Here is a 19,901-nt window from a genome sequence, read left to right on the forward strand (position 1 = left end):
CGGCGCCCCGCCCCCACCCGCCCTTAAAGGGGCCGCGCCCGCACCGGGCGGGGCGGGAGGCGCCGCGCGAGCGGGCGACGTTCCGGGGTTGAAACCGGGCGGGGTCTTTGACCGTTCCGCCCCATCCCGGGACTGGGGGGATGCGCCCCCTCGCCCGAGTTCACGGCGGCGGGAATGACCTCACTCACCCGACGCCCCCTTAGGTCTCTAAGTGAAACGCCTGTGAGGTTGACAAGGAGGTGACCCCCGTGGAAATCGACGCCTCTTCTAACACCTCCAGGCTCGGTCCCTTTTAAGTCCCCCAGTCCTGGGGCGGGGCGGGGCGGCACAGGGCATCCCTCCGGAACGGAAGTGTCTGGTAGAGGTGCACAGAGAGAGAGCAGAACCCGAACCTGGCAGAGAACCGAGCGTAGAATACTGAATTCCCTCCAGCACCCTCGCCGCCCCCACTCCCCTTCGTCTTGGAGCTGGGACCCAGGGACGTCCCCCTTAACTTCTTTGCTCGGATGCGGTTGTTCCGGAGACGTTTCCCAAGCCCAGAGCTGTGTCTGTTTTTAGAAGTGCTATATTTCCATAGTAACAGCTCCTGCCTATGGAGCACGTGTAGAGAGGGTGGGGAAGAGAAGAGAGCAGAGCTGGCGGTGCCGCACTGAACTGCCAATAGATTTGGCCAGAAGACCCTGCCATCCAGATGTGAGACCCCAACAAGCGCCCCAGAAATCGCATTGTGGGTTACCACCCGACTCCCGGCCTCGGGATCAGGGAGGAAATTCAATCCCTGTAGGCCTGGGACCGGAAAGCAGGATCCAGAGGAATCCTGGTTCCCTGAGAGCCTACAAGGGAGGTCTTTGCCCCACAGCCCCTCAGAGAGGTAGGTCAGAAGGTGTTGAATAGCCTTTTCCCAAGTCAGTTAGTTGCCTGAGGGATCAGCACGTGAGAGCAAGGAATGCCTTCTAAAGTGGAGTTGGAGCTGGTGCCGTGGCACAGAGGGTCAGGTCGCCAGCTGCAGAGCTGCATCCTGTAGGGGCACCAGTTCGCGTCCCAGCTGCTCCACTTCTGATCCAGCTCCCTGCTAATGTGCCTGGGAAAGCAGCAGAGGATGGCCCAAGTGCTTGGGCCTCTGCACCTATATGGGAGACCCAGAGGAAGTTCCTGGCTCCTGGCTCTGGCCTGGCCCAGCCCTGGGCATTGCAGCCATTTGTTGAGTGAACCAGTGTTGGAAGATGGATCTCTTTCTCTCTGTCTCTCTCTCTCTCCCACTCTGTGACTCTGTCTTTCAAATAAATAAAAATAAATCCTTAAAAAAAATAAAGAGTGGAGTTGCAGGCCTAGCAGAACCAGCAGGGTTTTGAGGCAGAGGAGGTGTTGGGGTAGCCCGGGGCAGCCCTGGATTTCACTGTAAGGATTGGTGGGGGAGAGGTGGCTGAGATGGGGTAACCCTGCTGTGGCCCTGCGCAGGCATGGTCAACAGCCTGCAAAACAAGAGAGACTCCTAGAGCTGGGCCTCTGGTCTCAAGGGGGAGGAGAAGACATGGAACAAGGAAGGAGAGCAGGCAGGGACAGAATCCAGAGATGCCGGCGGAACAGTACACAGGCAGTGCAGCTGGGGCTGGGGGAGCAGGTCACGCAGGACGTTGTCCAGGTGCAAGTTTCCTCTGTGAAGACCCTCTGCCCCCAATATCCTTCTTTCTTTCGGTTCTCAGTTCTTAGGTTTATTCCATCAGCCCCTGCACTGGGCCTTATGCTGCTTGACAATGAAGACTTAGCACTCCCAGTCTCTCCTCCACCGCTTAGCCCTCGTGCTCTTATTTCTTCAGGGGAGAGGTGGGAAGAGAAGGAAGGAGAGCCATTGGGCTGTGTGGACCGAGTCACAGACAGCGTCCAGCCCCCCCTCTGGAGCTGCAGGGAAGCACCTTTGGGAGGCTTTGTCGTGGTCAGCTCCACAGTGGACTGGCCTTGCTTACCGGGAGGTGCTCAGGACAGTTAGCAGATGTGAGCTCAGGCCTGGTCGGCTCAGCTAACCTGTGAATCCCAGGTGTTAGCCTTCTTATTCATTTGCTAATCACCTTGCTGGCGGTTACCATCAAGGGAGCAAAATCATTCAGCATGAGTGACACGCGTCCAAGGAACCGCTTTCTGATGGTAACATGTATACCTGAATGAAGAATGCCTACTGCTCCGACTTTGAACAAATCCTCCCACCCTCTTAGGTGAGGGAGGGCTGATGATCTCAGAGAAGAAAGAGCCAGTGCCTGGCTGGATAGGCAGATCCATGAGGCTTGGCCTCCCTAATAAAGCAGGAACAGAGACAGACTGTCCCTCCGACCTCCGACCTCCAGGGAGTCTCAGCCAGCCTCTGAGCTATAAGATACCCGGGCGCTGCCTCCTCCGGGGACCCACAGACTCCTCCTTCACACCTGCTCCCGGTCTCACCCCTCCCTCTGGAAGGCCCTTCCATTCTGCCACCTGCTCACATCCTTTGAGATACCACTCCTCCTCCAGGCCCTGTCCTGCCCCTGGTCACCACCCCGTGCTCCCTGCTCTGTGCACCTGTTGCCCTCTGCACTTCTTTCACACTCAGACTCATTAATGTGTGTGATGCCTTCTAAACAGATACCGGTGTCCTTAGCCTCGGGGGGACAGCCTGTGGAAAGAAAAACAGTGGCCTCCAGGGAGTTTCCAGTTTAAGAGGCACCAGTGACACAGACACAGATGGGTACATATGCTCACACACACACACATGGAGGAAACAAACTGGCAGAACACTGTGGTGTAAATCACTGGGATTATGTTCACATGTGTCCTTGTCCCGCTAGAGCTGCTCCGCATCTGTAGATTCAACCACGCAAAAAACATCGTTGTACTTGTATGTACATACATATTTTTTCTTGCTATTCTTCCCTAAACAGTGCAGTACAGCAACTGTTTACCTAGCATTGACATTTAATTCAATATTATAAGTAATCCAGAGATGTAAACTATACAGGAGGAAATGGGTTGGGTTACATGCAAATACTTCACCGTGTTATATAAGGAGGCTCAGCATCCACGGATTTGGGCACCCTAAGGGGTCATGGAACCAAGTCTTGAGGATACTGAGGGACAACTCTATGTACAAATGAGGACACTTCAGAAGGGTCATGGAAAATGTGTATTATGAAAAGACTATGCATGGACTTTCACTTTTTTGCATGTGAACTTTTAAAGACATTTTTCATTACTTTTACAGATTTTTTTATTTGAGAGGCACAGTGACCAAGAGGGTGAGACAGAGACAAAGATCTTCTGTCTGCTGGTTCACTTGTCATTTGCAACAACAGCCAGGTCTGGGCCAAGCCGATGTCAGGCGACAGAAACTTCATCCTGGTTTCCCACATGGATGGTACTGGCCCAAGTACTTGAGCCATCCTCTGCTGCCTTCCCAGGTGCGTTAGCAGGAAACTAGACCTGAAGCAGCTAGGATTTCCTATGGGATGCTGGCATCACAATGCTGGCCCTTCCATGAATTCTTTGAAGGACCTTGGTGTTTATGCCTTTTATACATATATTTTGCCTGTTACTGTTAATTAGACCCAAGGGTCATTTCATACTTTGATTCGAGGTAAAAGACAGACTATCTTGGCCCAAAAAGAATCACCCTGACCTTGACTCCTGAAATTCCGGAATTCCTAATGGCAGAAGTGCTAGGCTATTTGAGGCATATCTCTAACTCCCTCCCGGTTATTTCGTCTTGGAGAAATGAGAACACGTGGGGGAATGAAAGGGAATTTAGATGCCAGTGACCGTTACTTGCAGGGGAGCGGGTACCCAGCAAAAGGCACAGTGAACTGGAGGAAGAAACCTGACTGGGAGCCCTACAGCTCATAAGGAGACAGGTGTGGGCCTGCTGCTCCTATCTCCTAAGCTCATTGCAAAGCCTCAGCCTCCATCTCCTCATTTCGGGAGCTTGGTACAAAGCAGTGATCCAGGACCAAGTGAAAGCCCCGGGTTAGATCCGAGACTCGGTGTGCCGAGCCCTCGGCAGTGGGAAGCGCCGGGCTGGTTGCCTGGCAACTAACTGCTACAGTGGGAGCAGAAGGTGGGTGGGATGCGGGGCGAACAAAAGTACCTGATCCAGGACAAGAGAAACAGGATGGGAGGGGCTCTGTGGTACAGGACAGCGTCCTTCCAAGTAGCGGCAGCGTTTCCGGGAACTGACTTGTTTACCTTGGTTTCCGACTTACGTGGGCAACAGGTTTCCTACAAGAAGCAGGCGCGGCCCCACACCCTCGTCCCTCCCGTCCAACCCCTAGCTGCCAGCAGCCATCATCTTCCCCGCTCCGGAGGCATCCCAGCTTAAGCGCGGGGGGCAGTGGCCCTTTAAACGTGACCTGTGGCGGCCGAAGGAGCTAAAACTGACGTGGAACCCGAGAGTAGACGGTGTCCGGCACGTGGTGCGAGGAGGCGTTCATTTTGGAACTGGGCAAGGAGTCTGGGCTCTGCGTCGTTAATGTTAGAAAAGTGTCCGCGCTTGTTTGTGCTTCTTTTGTCGATATGCCAGTACTCGCGGGATGCCTTTATCCTCGGAAAAAATATGTTTTTTTTTAAAAAAACCACTTTTCTCCCCACCTAGTGCCCTTAATAAAAATGGCGGCCACGGCCTTCCGCAGCAAGTTGCTCTGCGAATGGGATCCGGGCGGAAACAGGATAGGCAGGTGTCGCAAGGCAGCGCTCAGGTTGCCGTAGAGGGGCTGTCGCTGCCGTCCCGGGGCTGCTCTAGTCAGAGTTGCGGGGTTTGCTCCGGCTGGCTGTGGGAACGCTCTGCCGCTTCTTGCTGCTGAGGCCTCTGGGCTGCCGCCCAGCCTGCTAGCTCGCTGAGGGGCCGGCGGAGCGGGGCTCCTGGCCGGTCACCATGTGGGCCTTCCCGGAGTTGCCGATGCCGCTGCTGGTGAATCTGATCGGCTCGCTGATGGGGTTTGTGGCCACGCTCACCCTCATCCCGGCCTTCCGTGAGCACTTCATCGCCGCGCGCCTCTGTGGCCAGGACCTCAACAAGTCCAGCCGGCAGCAGATGTGAGCCGCGGCGCGCGGGGTTCCGGGCAGGGGGCTAGGGCTGAGGAATGTCGGGTGGGCAGGGCAGGGGCGGGGACCGAGAGTTAACCCAAGCCGCCCAGGGCTCGGGGAGGTAATGGGCAGAACTGGCTAGCATAGGGGAAGGTGGGTGGGGGACCCTTGGGTGTATCAGGGACTCGAGCAGTGGTGTTCTCCGTCCGCCCCCCTCACAAGTAAAAAAAAAAACTGGGAAGGGTAAGACTATTTGGAGTCACTGTAACCCCACCCCCGCACTGGTGAGTGACCACGCCCCTTCTCTTGTTTCTCTTCCACTGTTGCTTTTGGGCTGCAGCCCGGAGTCCCAGGGAGTGATCAGCGGTGCTGTCTTCCTTATCATTCTCTTCTGCTTCATCCCTTTCCCCTTCCTGAACTGCTTCGTGGAGGGGCAGTGTAAGGCATTTCCTCACCACGAAGTAAGTGGCTCAGTGGAGGTCCTTGCCTGGTGGCTGGCACCTGGGAACCCGAGAGAGCTGAGGGTGTGGGCGGCGGCCGGGGTTCTCGGAGGTGGAGTGGGAGAAGGCTGGAGCCGTGACCTGCCCGAGCCTCCCCCAGTTTGTGGCCCTGATAGGTGCCCTCCTTGCCATCTGCTGCATGATCTTCCTGGGCTTCGCGGATGACGTGCTGAACCTGCGCTGGCGCCACAAGTTGCTGCTGCCCACAGCCGCCTCGCTGCCTCTCCTCATGGTCTATTTCACCAACTTCGGCAACACCACCATTGTGGTGCCCAAGCCCTTCCGTCCGCTTCTTGGCCTGCATCTGGACTTGGGTGAGTGGCGCTGCCAACTGTGACACCTGTGTCAGGGCCCCCTTCACCCTCGACATATCCACCGGAGCATCCTTTGGTGCTCTGCATTCTCCACCAGGTTATCTCCGCTCTGTGCTTTTATCTTCTCGCTTTCCGGTGGCCCTTCGTCCTGTTCTCTGTCCTCACCGCTTTTCTCAGAAGAACATTCTTGAATGCCCCTTCCCTGGCAGCACTAGGACTTCTCATGCTGTGTCTCCCGCAGGCATCCTGTACTATGTCTACATGGGGCTGCTGGCAGTGTTCTGCACCAATGCCATCAACATCCTAGCAGGAATCAATGGCCTAGAGGCTGGCCAGTCACTAGTCATCTCTGCCTCCATCATTGTCTTCAACCTGGTGGAGCTGGGAGGTAGGTGGGGATAGGGACAAGGAGAGAGAGCAGTCTGAGTGTTGAGGGAGTTGCCTGGTATATGGCTTTGAGGAGTTCTGAAAGAAGCAGTGTGTGCATAATTACAGAAGATAAAAGAAGCTATTTACATCACAAATAACAACAGTTATTAATTGTGGAACAAAGAAACAGCAGCCCTGTCATTTGTAGCTGGTTTGGCCACTGCTAGGACGCAAACAATGTCACAGAACCCTATCATCAGCATCAGACAGGTCACTCTGTGACTACGGTAGAGCAACACAAAAACCAGACCCCTCCGTGTGTTGTCATGGCTGAGCAAGGGAAAACCACAAGAACACCGGGCAGTCCACAGCAACGATCAAGATCCCTTCTCATGGGCTAACATGGGAGACTGCTGCTGCTTTCCAGTAACTCAGCCCTCCTAATTGTTTGATTAAAAATTAAGATGCTCAATTACAGAGCCGCTCTTGCTAGCTGACAGCAGTAGACCAGACCAAACTCTACTCCCCTGCACACTCTCCAGAATTATTCCAAACACACCCTGGAACAAACCCCTCCTAACGGCCCTTTCCTGAGGCATTCTGCAGTTTCCCATGACATGAGGTTTCCAAAGTCCCGCTCATTGCCAGTCAGTGAACCCAGTGGTGACTGTAAGCATGTTTCTGGTGGCCTTTGGTTAATGGGTACCAACAAATGCTTACTAAAGCGAAGCACTGTTGAAACATTATCTCACTGCAATCTTGTAATAGCTCTACATGGCAGTGTTATCATCAGCCCTATTTTACAGATGAGAAAATGGAGGCTTAGAGAAGTTAAGTGTGTCACGGTCAAGGTCACATGGCTAGGAAGTAAAGCTGGTACTCAAACCCGGGTCAGAATGGCCTAAGCTAAATTTACAGTAGTAACTAGGAAGCTGTCCTGAGAGAAGTAGAATAGTGGGAATTGCCCAGGTGACATTAAAGGGAAAGTGTGTTCTTGAAAGTATCTCGGGCAAGTGGATGCCACAGCAAAGGACAGAACTCAGGGACAGACACAGGTAGGACCGAGGTATTTGACTTCCCTTCTCCTCCTGCTCTCAAAGGTGATTACCGGGATGATCACGTGTTTTCCCTGTACTTCATGATACCCTTTTTCTTCACCACTTTGGGATTGCTCTACTATAACTGGTAAGTTGGCCCATGGATGAGGGTCTGAATACATGGCAAAGGTGGTCCTGCTGATAACCCACCCACCGGGGAAAAGGCAAACCCATGCATACCTGTGTTGAGTGTTCTCTGGGTCTTACAGTGATACTATTCCGGCATCCCTCCCTACCCAGCGGAAGTTGGGGATGTATACTCTGGAGTCCCTAAGGATAGAATTCAGGGCCTTGGGTCCTGCAGAATTGCTGGGATAGCTGGACTCTTCCAAGTCAGACTCAGCTTGGGGCTAGCCCGGTGCCCGTAGTGTGTGCTGTGAGAATAAGGATTGGCAATGCCTTTTGCTACTGGCTCAGATCCTCTCCCCCACACAGGTACCCCTCCCGGGTGTTTGTGGGAGATACCTTCTGTTACTTTGCTGGCATGACCTTTGCCGTGGTGGGCATCCTGGGACACTTCAGCAAGACCATGCTCCTCTTCTTCATGCCCCAGGTGTTCAACTTCCTCTACTCACTGCCTCAGCTCCTGCATATCATCCCCTGCCCTCGCCACCGAATTCCCAGGTAGCCGCTTTGGGGCTTCAGAGGCCGACATAGCCTTTCTCTCGGGATAGCCAAAGCCAGTCTATACGTTACTGTGCAAAGGGAGGGGGCCCAAGGAAGGGCTGACTTCCCATGCCGTGCACCTTCTGTAATCTGCGAAGCTATTACATAACCTCACGTAATGCTAAGAGCACTTCCGAGCACACACTAGTAAGCAGAGCCAGAAACAGGCATCTGGCCTTTTCCCTCCCCAGTCAGAGCTCTTCCTATTAATGAACACAGGGAAGAGCCTTCTCCGAGTAGTGGCCCAGTCACATGAAGCTGTCTTCCCCCTGCAGACTCAATACCAAGACAGGCAAACTGGAGATGAGCTATTCCAAGTTCAAGACCAAGAGCCTCTCTTTCTTGGGCACCTTTATTTTAAAGGTAACAAGGTAACAAGGAGGTAAGGCCCTAGGCCGCCATCCTGAACTTGGGGATCCGGGAGCCTAGACCTGCATCAGATCCCAGGGGAGCTCGGAGGCATTAAGCAGACTCCTGTCCCCGGACCACACATAGGAGCTGCGGTTCTCCCTCTGGTCCCCGCAGGTAGCAGAGAGGCTCCGGCTGGTGGCGGTGCGCCAGAGCGAGAGTGAGGACGGCCACTTCACTGAGTGTAACAACTTGACCCTCATCAACCTGCTGCTTAAGGTCTGCGGGCCCATCCATGAGCGGAACCTCACCTTGCTCCTGCTGCTGCTGCAGGTGAGGTCGGGCATGGGGATGGCGTTTGTACTTCCTTGTGGCTCTTTCTCGACGGACCTCACGCCAGTCCATTTCTCTTGCAGGTCGTGGGCAGCGCTCTCACCTTCTCCATCCGATACCAGCTTGTCCGGCTCTTCTATGATGTCTGAGTGCCCTGGGTGTTGGCCCTCACCTCAGAGTCTCCAGGGGTCCTGCCCTGACCCCTGTCTGGACCAAGGCTGCTTCCCCTTCCCCTGTGATCATGGACATCCGGGGCCTTTCTTGCCCTCTGGCGATGGCCACTGAGACTTAGCCTGTGGCTCCCCATCAGCTGGCCGCTCTCCCGCCCTCGCATCTCTGGGCTGCAGCAGATTTTGGACGGTTACCCACAACTCGACTCTCAGGGTCCTGCCGCTCAAGGGATGTGCTGGGCCTTGGGGCAGAACCTGGGCTAGAGAAGGGACACGGGCTGGAAGGGGGCTTGACTCTCGACTCTAAATGAAGTATTCTGATTAGTAAGGGCAGACGGGGCACCCGATGCTCCCGACAGTGACAATAAAGGGTCTTTTTTCTTGTTTCTGTACGTATATTTCCTATGGGGGCATTTTAGGAAAACAGGGAAGGGCGCGGGGAGAGGACCTCCAAGCGGAGGCCTGTGCCTGTGGCTGCTCTTTCAGACCCTTCCCAGAGAGAACACAACTGAGACCTGACAGGGAAGCTCCCGGCGGCACAGGGGGCCTTAAGGTGGGAGTGGCCTGTCTTCCGACGTGGGATCGTCCCTTTTCGCACTCTCCTTCGGCCTATTCGGAGGGGGCGGGGGTAGGGCGCCCCCAGACTTAGATGGGAAAGCTGAGGTAGCAGAATCGAGTCCTTTCCTTTAAAAACCCCAGGCCAGCACGGGGTCTGGCTCCACCCCTTTCGTCTTCCGGTTCTAGTCTCCGCCTGCCACGTTTAAATCTCGCGCGCTTTGCGCGGATTGGCCGCGTCCGGAGTGGCTGCCTGTCAGCCGGCCCGCACGCTTCCTCACCTTCTTACCCGGGCAAAAGGTTTTCAAATTCGACCAATCGGCGGGCGCGCTCCCTCAGCCGAGGCGCGTCCCCGAAGGGTTAACCTCAGCCAACCGGAGGCGGGTACTAGAAAAAAGAGCCAATCAGGAGAGCGCAGGGGGTGTGCCCTAGGGGCATATAAGGGCGGCCCCGCCGCGCGCGCGCCGGCAGTTGGACTGCGGCGGTTGGCTGTTGGGGGCTTCCGTCCGGGCGTCGCTTCGTGCCGTTCTACCTCGCGCACCATGTCCGGCCGCGGCAAGACCGGCGGCAAGGCCCGCGCCAAGGCCAAGTCGCGCTCTTCGCGCGCCGGCCTGCAGTTCCCGGTGGGCCGCGTGCACAGGCTGCTGCGGAAGGGCCACTACGCCGAGCGCGTGGGCGCCGGCGCCCCGGTGTACCTGGCGGCCGTGCTCGAGTACCTGACGGCCGAGATCCTGGAGCTGGCGGGCAACGCGGCGCGCGACAACAAGAAGACGCGCATCATCCCCCGCCACCTGCAGCTGGCCATCCGCAACGACGAGGAGCTCAACAAGCTGCTGGGCGGCGTGACGATCGCCCAGGGAGGCGTCCTGCCCAACATCCAGGCCGTGCTGCTGCCCAAGAAGACCAGCGCCACCGTGGGGCCGAAGGCGCCTTCGGGCGGCAAGAAGGCCACGCAGGCCTCGCAGGAGTACTGAGGGGCCCGCCCCGCGCCACCACAAAGGCCCTTTTAAGGGCCACCACCGCTCTCACGGAAAGAGCTGAGCCACGGCCGCTGCCCCTCCCCCGCGCCGCGCACCTGCACGCGCCTCGGGCCGGGCTCGTGACTCAGCCGCCCCACGCTGCGGGGCTGCGGGGCGGCCGCGGCGCCCGCCGGAAGACGGCCTGCGGGGCCGAGCGGGCAGCCCTGAAGGTGAGGCCCTCGGCGGCCGCAGCCCAGGACTGGGACACCCGTCTGCGGCTTCCAGGCCTCGGCGGGAGACGCGCTGCCCCTCTCGTCGTTGGCGGCCGCACAGCCCAGCTCCGTTCGCCCCGGCGGGGCGGGGGACTGCCCGGAGGACTGCCGGGCGGCGGCGGCGCGGCCCGCGCGCTCAGACCAGCCCCGTCCGGACGGCCTCCGGTGGCTTGACTGGGACTTTGCAGCTAACTCGTCGGAGAACCAGGGACTGGGAGTTTCGGATGGACTCATTTTGTTTATTAAAGGATTTGGTTTTTTAAATGAAGCGCTTCCGTGTACTTGCCTGAGGGGGCGGGGCGGGGGTTCAGCTAACGGGAAAGGCTGTACCGGGACCGGGTGAGGCAGGAGCCGGGGGGCTCTTAAGGTGCGTGGGGGGCTCTCCGCGGTATCCGGGGACCGTGTCGGGCAGAACTACTGCGGCAGGAACGCGGTGTTCCAGAATTCGGGGGGAAGGGTCAAAGGGGTTTGTCCCTGTTTGCGTCTCCACCGACCGCACCACGAGACAACCGGAGAGCCGCCCTCAGCTGGTTTATTCCCGGGGCTGGTTACATTCAAAGGCTGTGGCTTGCATTGTGTTCTCTAGAGATGAGGCCCCCACGCAGCAGGAGGCAAGGCCCCGAGGTGAGGCGAGTCCCCGGCGGTCAGGGACCCCGCAGTTCCTCCTGGAGTGACCACTTCCCAGTGAGAACAGGGCACTCGGCCGACGTCCTCCCCGGGGAGCGGCAGCCCAGGCAGGCACCTGTGCCCACGGCCGCTTAGTGGGCGTCATTCAGCTGGCGTGCAACGTCCAAAATGTTCTTGGCTCCTTTGTTCAGTAACAGATTGGCCAGGCTGATGCCCAGGTTCTCAGCGGCCAACTGGGGTCCTCGTGGAATGTTCCGGGCAGTAATGCCTACCAGCTGGGGGTCATCCTCCGGGCCATCTTCATGCTGGACAGAAGGGAGTGGGACTTAGTGGGGACAGGGAAGTCGCACTGCTCACTCCTCCCTCTCACCCTCTGGCTTTGTACCTGGGCAGGGACCTGGATGCTGGCCTGCATGGTCTCTTGCATTGTGTCGGAGCCATCCAGACTCCAGACTCCTCCAGTCATGTACAGCTGGTTAAGAAAACGGTTGTCTCAGCCTCGTCGGAGGGACTCCTTAGAGACGGGTGCACGGGGATGCCACTATGCTACCTCCCCGTCCTCAGGGTCCCTGCTTACCTGCCCATCCTTCATGGCTGTGTGTACTGCCACTGGCACACTGCAGCCGCCTTCCTGCAACCAGAGGTTCTGTGAGCTCCAGGGCCCCTAACACCCTGGGACCACACTTCTCAGATGCACAGACCCGAAGACGAAAGGCAGCTGAGGGAGGGCCCAGACCTGGCTCCTCCATACGCAGCAGCCACCAACAGGCACTTAAGGAACCTCCGCCCTCCACGGGGGAGCCTCGGGCCCTACCAGGTGCTTCAGGAAGGCCCTTTCAGCAATGCAGCGAAGCAGGGTCTCGGGATCGTGCAGCACACCCACCAGATCCAAGATGTCCTGGTCCTTAGCTCGAACTTCCACTCCCAGGGCCCCCTGATGGGAAAAACAGCTTAAGACCTCAGGCTGACCTCTCTCCAACCGAGCTAAGGATGGAACCCACCCCCCCTCCCCAGCTGCTCCCAGGCCTGTGGACCATCAGCATCCCAAAGCCCTCCCTGAGTATTTTATTTTGGGTGATGCAGACGTAGAAGGTGTGAGCCCAGCCTCTTAGCTGAAAATAACGGAAGAAGTTCATCAACACGCAGCTTCCCCAGTCAAGCGTACCTGGCCCACAGCGTACATGCATTCCTCAGGGTGCAAGATCTGTGAAGAGCAAGTGGGTCACAGACTTGAGATGAGGGCGCCCAAAAGCGCTCAGCGGGGAGGAGGAGCTTCCCTACCACTTTGAAAGCCTGGGTCGGCACATTTGAGAGTCTGGTGCCATCCTGGGACCTGTTTCCAGCTTATAGTGCCAAATGTAGGGTGGTCAGAAAGAGGATTCAGGCAGGAAAAGGAGTCCAGTTGAACTGGGGAGGGGAAGGCACAGGCCATACCTGCCCTACTCGGTTGTGCCAGCCCATGCGCTGTAGGCCAGCCACAGCCAGGATGATAGCACTGAACTCCTGCTGCTCATCCAGCTTCCGGAGCCGGGTGTTGAGGTTTCCCCTCTGCGGAGAGGTGCTAAGGACAATGAGAAGCCTCGTGCTGCCCTCTCTGGCTGACTTCTACGCACGGCCCAGTCCCTCACTTAGTGACGGCAGCTAACACGTGGTGGTGGTCCAAAGTGCTCCCAGGTGCCAGCTATTTGCCCTCACAAGCCTGCGAGGCAGCTGGTGTGATTATCCCCATTTTACAGATGAGGACAATGGGCGTTTAAAGTAACTTGCCCAAGGTTGCAAGACATCTGAGAGCCTCCCCTAGCACCCAAGACTGTGATTATACTCCAGCCAGAAGCTTCCAGAGAATTCCCTATTTTACCGAGTAGAGCATTTAGCATACACTCTTTTTAAAATTAGTCCTATGAAATGTACTGCGGAGCCACTGTCAAATCAAAACATGGTAGCATAAACAACAGTAATGGAAGCACCGTCTAAACGTCCCATACGTCATCACTGTTCAGTACTGCTCTGTGTTTGTATGATCACGCTGGTCTTGTCTCCTGAGCTAAAATGTACACTCCCTACAAGCAGGGACAGTGTTTCTCTCGCTCACTAGAATCCCCGGTGCCAGGCACCTGCCTGGGGCTGAAAAAAACAACAAAAGATGGCAGGGTGGGTGGACAGAAGGACAGAGCGGCCGCTGCCCCTGCACTGTGAGGACCCCCAGGGCCCTCTGGCCCACGTCTTCATTGGCTGCTGCCCCTCTTTCTTCAAAAAGGATACGATACTCTTGAACTCCAGGTGTGGAAACTTCCTCTGCAGCTGGGCTGCTCTCCGCAGGGAGCTGGTTCCCACTACACTGCTCGGAGAGGGGGTTTAAAATCAGATGTCACACCATGGGCCACCGATCCTTTCCTCTGCCCGCATTCCCTCCTTCTTAGATGTACATCCCACGAGATACCCATGCAGGCCTCACTCACCTCCTCTCTGGCAAGGTTGCTAGAGTCTTCCCAACAAATTTTGGGTGAAAGACAACAGCATCGCAGGGGTTCTCCCGCCTAGGCAAGGAGAGAAAGGCAGAGTAAGGGACAGACTTCAGTTCAGGCTACCTCTACTAATAGCCAACTAACGGGCATTTACTGTCTTCTGCCACACTCGACCCTCCTTAGGACAGCGGGAACAGCTCCTGAGGCAGAGGGCCACGTCCCAAAGGGAAAAGCAAAGCTCCCACTAGGCCCACGCCCTGCAGGACTTACTTGCAGATGGCTCCCACGGTGAAGCCAGGAGGAAGCACAGTGGGCAGGTCCTTCAGGGAGTGAACCACCAGGTCCACCCTGGAAAGGTGGGAGAAGGGGCAATGAGGAGGGGTCCAAGCAGCTGCCCCCACCTTTCCTCTGCCACCCCCACTTCTCCCTCAGCAGCGTGGCCTAGGGCCGTTCAGGCCTTTCCGGGACTCCAGGCTCTCTTCCCACCCTCCCTTCCATCCCAGCACCCTCAGTCAATCTCGCCTCCAAGGCAGCTGGATGACTCAGAACCAGGATGCTGTCCTTGACTGGAGCCTCAGGAAGCCACCGGGAGCCCCTCCAGCCCGCCTGAGCCTGGCTGACATGGGTTCGTAACACACAGTGGTGCCAGCAAGAGACAGGTGGGTGCCCCCCAGGCCCTCCTGTCCTCACTCACTCGTTCTTCTCCAGGGCATGTTCCAGTTCCTTGGTGAACAGGCTCTTCTCCCCAATCTGCCAAGCAAGAGCGAGCCAAGGAATGACTCTCTTGGGGGACAGACAGGCGAGACGGGGTCAAGGCCTGGGGGAAGGAGTCTCTCACCTTGGAAAGTGCAGTATCAAGAATCTTGTCCCCCGTGGTGGACATAGCGACTGTGGAGAGAGTCAATCAGGTGCTCATTGGCCTGCATTTATGGAGCCCTCCTGAGCCCAGCCCAGGGTGGGACAGAGGCACACAGGCCCCAGTCCCTGCCCCCTGGGAAGCGAGCCATCCAGCTTCCTCATCCAGCAGGAAGGCACAACCCAGCCACCAGGAAGGCCCAAAGCAGAAGATGAATGATGCCCAGACCAGCCCTGGGTGTCAGAGTTGGAGGCGCCAGGAGGAGGAGAGCAGCCAAGAACGATTCTTAGCGGCCACTGGGCCTCTAGGATGGGCCAAGTCAAAATCCCCGTGCGCTCTCCTCCGCAGGGACTCACTTCCCATCACCTCCCACGCTGCTTTTGGAAAACTCACTGATTTCAAACCGCAGGCCAGGGTATAAGGTTTTCAGCGTTGCCACCACACTGTCCGTCTGGATGCGAGCCAGCTGGGGGCAGAGATGCTGGTTAGTCCCGCCTTTCCCTGGCCACTGCCCCAAGCTCAGAGCTTCACAGGACCAGGAAGACCCTGAAGGATTGGAATTCTCACCTAGGAATGAGACGCGCCTGGCCTGGGCGTACTCTGCACCCCAACGACTTCCCAGCCCAGGGACTCTCTCCACAGAATGCACTCTGCCAGTCCCCACGGAATTTAATGCCCACCCAGAAATTCCTACACAGGGAACGAACCACCTGGCACCCACACCTTGCAATACTGCAAGCAGCAGCCATCCGTAGACTTCCACGGCAGCACAAGCACTCACCTGGCTCTTCCGGGTGCCCACTCGAATCACTCTCATCCTGGGGCTGCTCGCTTCCTGCGGAAAGAGTCCTCGTGTCACCGTCCCCACTGGGGCTTAGCAGCTCATCCAAGAACCAGAACCCCAGGCCTGGGCTCAGCCGGGCCTCAGGGTGGGGGCAATGCTGCAAGACGGCCCCCTTACCTTCCTCAGTACCTTCTGCCTCCTCAGGGAGCCAGAGAAGCAGTAGCAGGATCTGCTGTTACCGCCCTGCCGTAGCCAGGACACTGCGCCCCCAAGCCCACACCGGCTGAGGCAGTTCTCAGAGGGAGTGCTGCACACAGGCAGGTGCAGAGAGAGATAAGGACCATCAGCCTGGCTACAGGGAGGGTGCGCCCCGCAGCTGGCCAGGGCAGGGCGGCAGGGGCCACACAGCAGAACTGTGCTGAGTCACTGGAGAGAGGTTGACTGTCCAAAGCAGAGCAGCACTGGAGAAAGCTCCAGTGTCACCCAGATGCCAGGCGCTACCCCACAGCTGCCACACCAAGGGTCCCTTGATCTGGCAGAATGCACACACATGGGAGGGGGCTCGGCAGATGTGGTGTGCAGTCCTGGCCCGACCTTGTGGCTTGGGCACAGCATCCCACCAGGACCTGCTTGTTGATCTTAGGTCTGGACTCAAGTTTCTTCTGCCCCAGAGGTGCTCGAAGACGGCGAGGCTGAGCTGCCTGAAGTTCACACACACTGAGTGCTGCTCTGGTTTCACTGACGAGGAAATACCGCGATGTCAGGGACACACCTCTTCCTCATGCCACGGCAGCCTGGACAAAGGTGTTCAGTGCCAAGCAGGCAGAACTGGGTGCTTCAGTCTAAGGCAAGGGTCCTAATTCTTTCTACATCAGTAGACGACCTCTGTAAATAATGTCAACTTTCCCTGCTCTGGGTTCTTCTGATGGAGTGCTTCTGCAGTCAGACATCTGGGGCCTCTGTTGCTGGAGGAGGCGACTCCTGAACTCTACCCTATGTGATCACTCCTCCAATAAATCAACCCTGGGAGACCCTCTGCAAATTAGGCTAGGCCTGGGGCTGGTGCTGTGGCATAGTGGGTAAAGCCACTGCCTGCAGTGCCGGCATCCCATATGTACGCTGGTTCTAGTCCTGGCTGCTCCACTTCCAATCCAGCTCTCTGCTATGGCCTGGGAAAGCAGCAGAAGATGGCCCAAGTCCTGGGGCCCCTGCACCCACGTAGGAGACCCAGAAGAAGCTCCTGGCTCCTGGCTTCGGATCAGCACACCTCTGGCTGTTGCAGCCACTTGGGGAGTGAATCAGCGGATAGAAGACTTTCTCTCTCTCTCTCTGCCTCTGACTCTCTGTAAGTCTACCTTTCAAATAAACAAATAAATCTTAAAAAAAAAAAAAACAAACAAACAAAAAAAAAAACTGGGCTAGGCTTGAAGTGCTAAACATGGCCACTGACTTCTGGGCAACAGAGAGTCCCTAGAAAAGAATCTTGGGTTCCAGAACTGCCAGGTTCAAGCAATCTTTTAAGTTCACAGAGTCTGTATAGCCTATGCAAATCAGACCGTTCCATCCAAAAGTATTTACTGAGCACTGGAGATGCTACAGCTATTGCTTTTGCATACTGCTGCTGTCTACCTGTTAGGGAGATGGGGCAGGCACCCCCGGCATCATGTCACAGAAGCAAAGTGCGACTCTACAGGGTGAAGTGACTTAGAAACAACGGGGAGAGCTGGAGCTAGAATCCAGATCTTCCTGCTGCAATAGCCAAGCATCTCATTCTGCACTAACAGGCCGCAGATAAGCAGCCGCCCCGTCTCTTCCTTATCTCAGGCCAGCACTGGCCGCCACCGTTCTGGGACTAGCGTGTGCACAAGCCCACAGCCCCGTAGGCAGGCTAGGGATGTTGAGAATGCCCAGGGGTGTCCGCACCCCACCCCACGGTAGTAATTCAGTGATGTGTCTCTGCTGGTGACTGTGGGAGTACGCTGGGGCTGAGGAGCTGCCACGGCGGAAAATCGGAGAAGGCGCACTTCCAGCACGCAGGGGATCCGGCGGCGTCAAAGCGGAAGGGCCTCCCAAGGTGGCTACATTCGCATCTGCCTCGCCCCGCAAACTTCCCCGCTCCAATCTAGAACCATGCATTTCAGGCCTGGCAGGAAACCCAGCCAGATGCCGGCAGGGAACAGCTTGAAACGCTCCTTCCACTCTTGAACCCGCCCCATCGCCTACTGATTTCTGCCTGCCCTTCCAACCGGCAATCCAGCTACTGGCCCTTTAAAAACCGTGTACACCGAAAAAAACAAAATGACGGATGCCCGTTCTGACCAATAGGCGTCCGAGGACGACAACCTAGGGCCAATCGTAGCACGGTTCATCCGGAAGCCCGAAGTAAGCGGGTCACCAGCTCAGAACTCACCGTCGTTGCAGAAGCCTCGTCATTGCCGTTGCCGGTGCCGGACATGGCTCCGCTCAGGCAGTAGGCCAGAGGTGCCGCCAAGGTACCCGGGTCCGGAGAGGCCGTGGGCTCCGGCCGGCGGGAGCCCGGGGCACGTGGGCCCTGAGCCCGTCCTGCGGCCTCAGACTCCGGGCCTGCACGGGGCCCGGCGTCACTTCCGCGCCCGCCCTCGGAGGGGAGGGCCCCGTTCTGGGCGGGAGTCGGAGCTGTTGCGACAGAGCGGCCCTTACCCTCTGCGCCGCTGCCCACTGCCCCGGGCTCTCCTGAGGGGAGGTTCCCGCCTTCGAGACCCGGGCGGGCCTGCTGATGCAAGGGCTGGGCCGGAGTCCCAGCTCTACCCGTGAAGTAAACTGTCTTCCCAGTGGTCTTCTACGACCCCCCGGGGGACCGTGAGGCGCGGGTGGAAAAGGAGCACCCATGCTCCCCGGAGCGGCCTCTCCCCAGTTACTGCAACTCACCCAGCGCCGCTTTTGCGCTGTCCAAGCCTAGCTTTGCTGGGACCCTGAAGCAAGCCGCATTTCTATTCCTTTATTAAATATGTGGCTGGGCCTTTTTTTTTTTTTTCTTAAAGATTTATTTGAAAGGCAGTTACGGAGAGCGAGAGGTCTTCCATCCGCTGGTTGACTCCCCAAATGGTTTCAATGGCCGGGGCTGCGCCCATCGGAAGCCAGGAGTCTCCCACGTGGGTGCAGAGGCCCAAAGACGTGGTCATCTGCTGCTTTCCCAGGCGCATTAGCAGGGAGATGGATCGGAACCGGAGCAGCCGAGACTTGAACCGGCGCCCACATGGGATGTGGCGCCGCAGGCGTCGGCTTCACCCCCTGCACCAGGGGGCCGCTCCAGCATTTTTCTTTTTTGTTAAACAATGATTTTATTGCTTGGTACATAGACGCGTTTACGCCATCAGGGCGAGGCTGTGGATGGCTCATATTTCCGATCGGAAGGGAGGACCTGTTTAGTTTGTAGTTTCGAGCCAGTCGGTGAACTTGGCTGTCAGAATCAGGCGAATTTAGCATCCTTATTCTTTGTTCCTTTCAAGGTGCTTTTGAACGGCAACAGCTTTCTTAATGAAATGACAGGGATGCTCCGTAAGATCAGGGGCGAGACCCCTGCACTTCAGGATTCTCAAGACTTCACTGCCTGTCTCAAAACGCACTTGTGTGGCTCACACCGATCTGTGAGGGCGCCAGGCCCTTTCTGGCCAGTTGCTAAATCTGCTCCTTCACGTCCTCAGCCGTCAGCTTCAGTCAGGTGGGGACAGGGCAGGGCCGACTGGGACAGGCCCTTCCCAGGACGTGCACACGACCCATGACGGCGGTGGACAGGCCGCAAAACAAACAACAAAAACGCATTTCTGTTTTTCACATGAGGAAATATGTTCACAGAAATTAGTCATGCTTAGAGGCTGCACCTCTGAAGCACTGGGGTTAAGCTGCTGCCTGCAAAGCTGGCATCTCACAGGAGTGCCAGTGACCCCATCCAGCTCCCTGCCAACATGCCTGGAAAAGCAACAAAAGAAAGAAAAGCCTGGGCTTGGGTCCCTGCCACCCAGTAAAGACCTCAGTTGGAGTTCCTGGCTCCCGGCCTTGGCCTGGCCCAGCCCTGGCTGTTGCAGCCACTTGGGGAGTGAACCAGCGGATGAAAGAGCTTTGTCTTTCCTTCTCTCTGTAACTTGCCCTTCAAATAAATAAATCTAAAAAACCCATAATTATGAAGTGGGAGCTAACAGCACTGTTGTTGGTGGAAGAGAAGGCTTAGCTTCTCCAGTAGTGTCACAGTCGTGAACTGAGCAGCTGTGTGCGAACCCTGGGCCCCAGTTTACCGCTCAGGCCTTTATGACCCCCATGCACGCCCTGCCCTAAGTGAAAAGCGCCGCTGGGACTCAGACCCAGGGGAGCTGGTCCAACGTGTACTCACGGTCACTACAGTACTGCTTCTATAGTGTCACAAACACCACAGCTGCCTTCAACTTAAAACACCCATGTCAATAAACACCCTGTAGGAAGACTACTCTCACAGGAAGTGTAACCCAAATTCCACAGCAGCATCAGCTTCAGCTGGCTCCACAGAAGGCCTTTTCTCCTGTTCATCACC

At 56.9% G+C, this 19,901-nt stretch overlaps 3 protein-coding genes and 1 pseudogene across 18 annotated transcripts; 2 read left to right on the plus strand and 2 right to left on the minus strand.

Annotated features, from left to right (window-relative positions):
• The first annotated feature begins 4,666 nt into the window (after positions 1-4,666).
• DPAGT1 (dolichyl-phosphate N-acetylglucosaminephosphotransferase 1) lies at positions 4,667-9,226 on the plus strand. 15 transcript variants are annotated; one of them, XM_002722711.6, is made up of 9 exons: positions 4,667-5,052; positions 5,384-5,504; positions 5,644-5,857; positions 6,099-6,245; positions 7,327-7,411; positions 7,759-7,947; positions 8,265-8,352; positions 8,515-8,670; positions 8,754-9,226. In XM_002722711.6, exons 1-9 carry the CDS (start codon positions 4,892-4,894, stop codon positions 8,817-8,819), a joined length of 1,227 nt encoding a protein of 408 aa, XP_002722757.1. In that variant the 5' UTR covers positions 4,667-4,891; the 3' UTR covers positions 8,820-9,226. The 15 variants fall into 15 exon arrangements, 3 of the variants coding, with proteins under 3 accessions (XP_002722757.1, XP_089190416.1, XP_089190419.1); XR_016234690.1 differs by having other exon boundaries at positions 4,678-5,052; positions 8,265-8,360; XR_016234689.1 differs by having other exon boundaries at positions 4,684-5,052; positions 8,265-8,371.
• Positions 9,227-9,835: 609 nt separating this feature from the next.
• H2AX (H2A.X variant histone) lies at positions 9,836-10,890 on the plus strand. Its single transcript, XM_002722709.6, has one exon. The coding sequence runs from the start codon at positions 9,938-9,940 to the stop codon at positions 10,367-10,369; it is 432 nt and encodes a 143-aa protein (XP_002722755.1). The 5' UTR covers positions 9,836-9,937; the 3' UTR covers positions 10,370-10,890.
• A 250-nt stretch (positions 10,891-11,140) lies between these two features.
• Positions 11,141-17,972, minus strand: HMBS (hydroxymethylbilane synthase). Of its 2 annotated transcripts, none has more exons than XM_002722723.6 (14): positions 17,769-17,972; positions 15,356-15,409; positions 14,968-15,040; positions 14,557-14,606; positions 14,413-14,468; positions 13,989-14,066; positions 13,713-13,790; positions 13,516-13,591; positions 12,688-12,801; positions 12,419-12,457; positions 12,068-12,187; positions 11,831-11,884; positions 11,639-11,725; positions 11,141-11,558 (listed from the first exon to the last, which is right to left on the minus strand). In XM_002722723.6, the coding sequence occupies exons 1-14, from the start codon at positions 17,811-17,813 to the stop codon at positions 11,385-11,387; spliced, it is 1,098 nt and encodes a 365-aa protein (XP_002722769.1). In that variant the 5' UTR covers positions 17,814-17,972; the 3' UTR covers positions 11,141-11,384. The 2 variants fall into 2 exon arrangements, with proteins under 2 accessions (XP_002722769.1, XP_008248720.1); XM_008250498.5 differs by lacking the exon at positions 17,769-17,972 and adding an exon at positions 15,536-16,771.
• A 680-nt stretch (positions 17,973-18,652) lies between these two features.
• On the minus strand, positions 18,653-19,193 carry LOC138850763 (small ribosomal subunit protein uS15-like; annotated as a pseudogene).
• Positions 19,194-19,901: the final 708 nt, after the last annotated feature.

Source organism: Oryctolagus cuniculus, chromosome 1 (assembly GCF_051225735.1).
Source record: "Oryctolagus cuniculus isolate XC-2025 breed Fujian yellow rabbit chromosome 1, ASM5122573v1, whole genome shotgun sequence".
Lineage (NCBI taxonomy): Eukaryota > Metazoa > Chordata > Mammalia > Lagomorpha > Leporidae > Oryctolagus > Oryctolagus cuniculus.

What these genes read in the sequence shown, in the direction of transcription:
- DPAGT1 (XM_002722711.6), top strand. Translation starts at nt 4,892, where the DNA reads ATGTGGGCCTTCCCGGAGTTGCCGATGCCGCTGCTGGTGAATCTGATC. An exon ending in CAACCTGGTGGAGCTGGGAG is followed by an intron (nt 6,246 to 7,326) that starts GTAGGTGGGGAT and finishes CTGCTCTCAAAG; the next exon opens with GTGATTACCGGGATGATCAC. An exon ending in TGGGCACCTTTATTTTAAAG is followed by an intron (nt 8,353 to 8,514) that starts GTAACAAGGTAA and finishes TGGTCCCCGCAG; the next exon opens with GTAGCAGAGAGGCTCCGGCT.
- H2AX (XM_002722709.6), top strand. Translation starts at nt 9,938, where the DNA reads ATGTCCGGCCGCGGCAAGACCGGCGGCAAGGCCCGCGCCAAGGCCAAG.
- HMBS (XM_002722723.6), bottom strand. Translation starts at nt 17,813, where the DNA reads ATGTCCGGCACCGGCAACGGCAATGACGAGGCTTCTGCAACGACG. An exon ending in TGGCCTGCGGTTTGAAATCA is followed by an intron (nt 14,607 to 14,967) that starts GTGAGTTTTCCA and finishes CTCTCTCCACAG; the next exon opens with TCGCTATGTCCACCACGGGG. An exon ending in GCAACCTTGCCAGAGAGGAG is followed by an intron (nt 13,592 to 13,712) that starts GTGAGTGAGGCC and finishes CTCTCCGAGCAG; the next exon opens with TGTAGTGGGAACCAGCTCCC.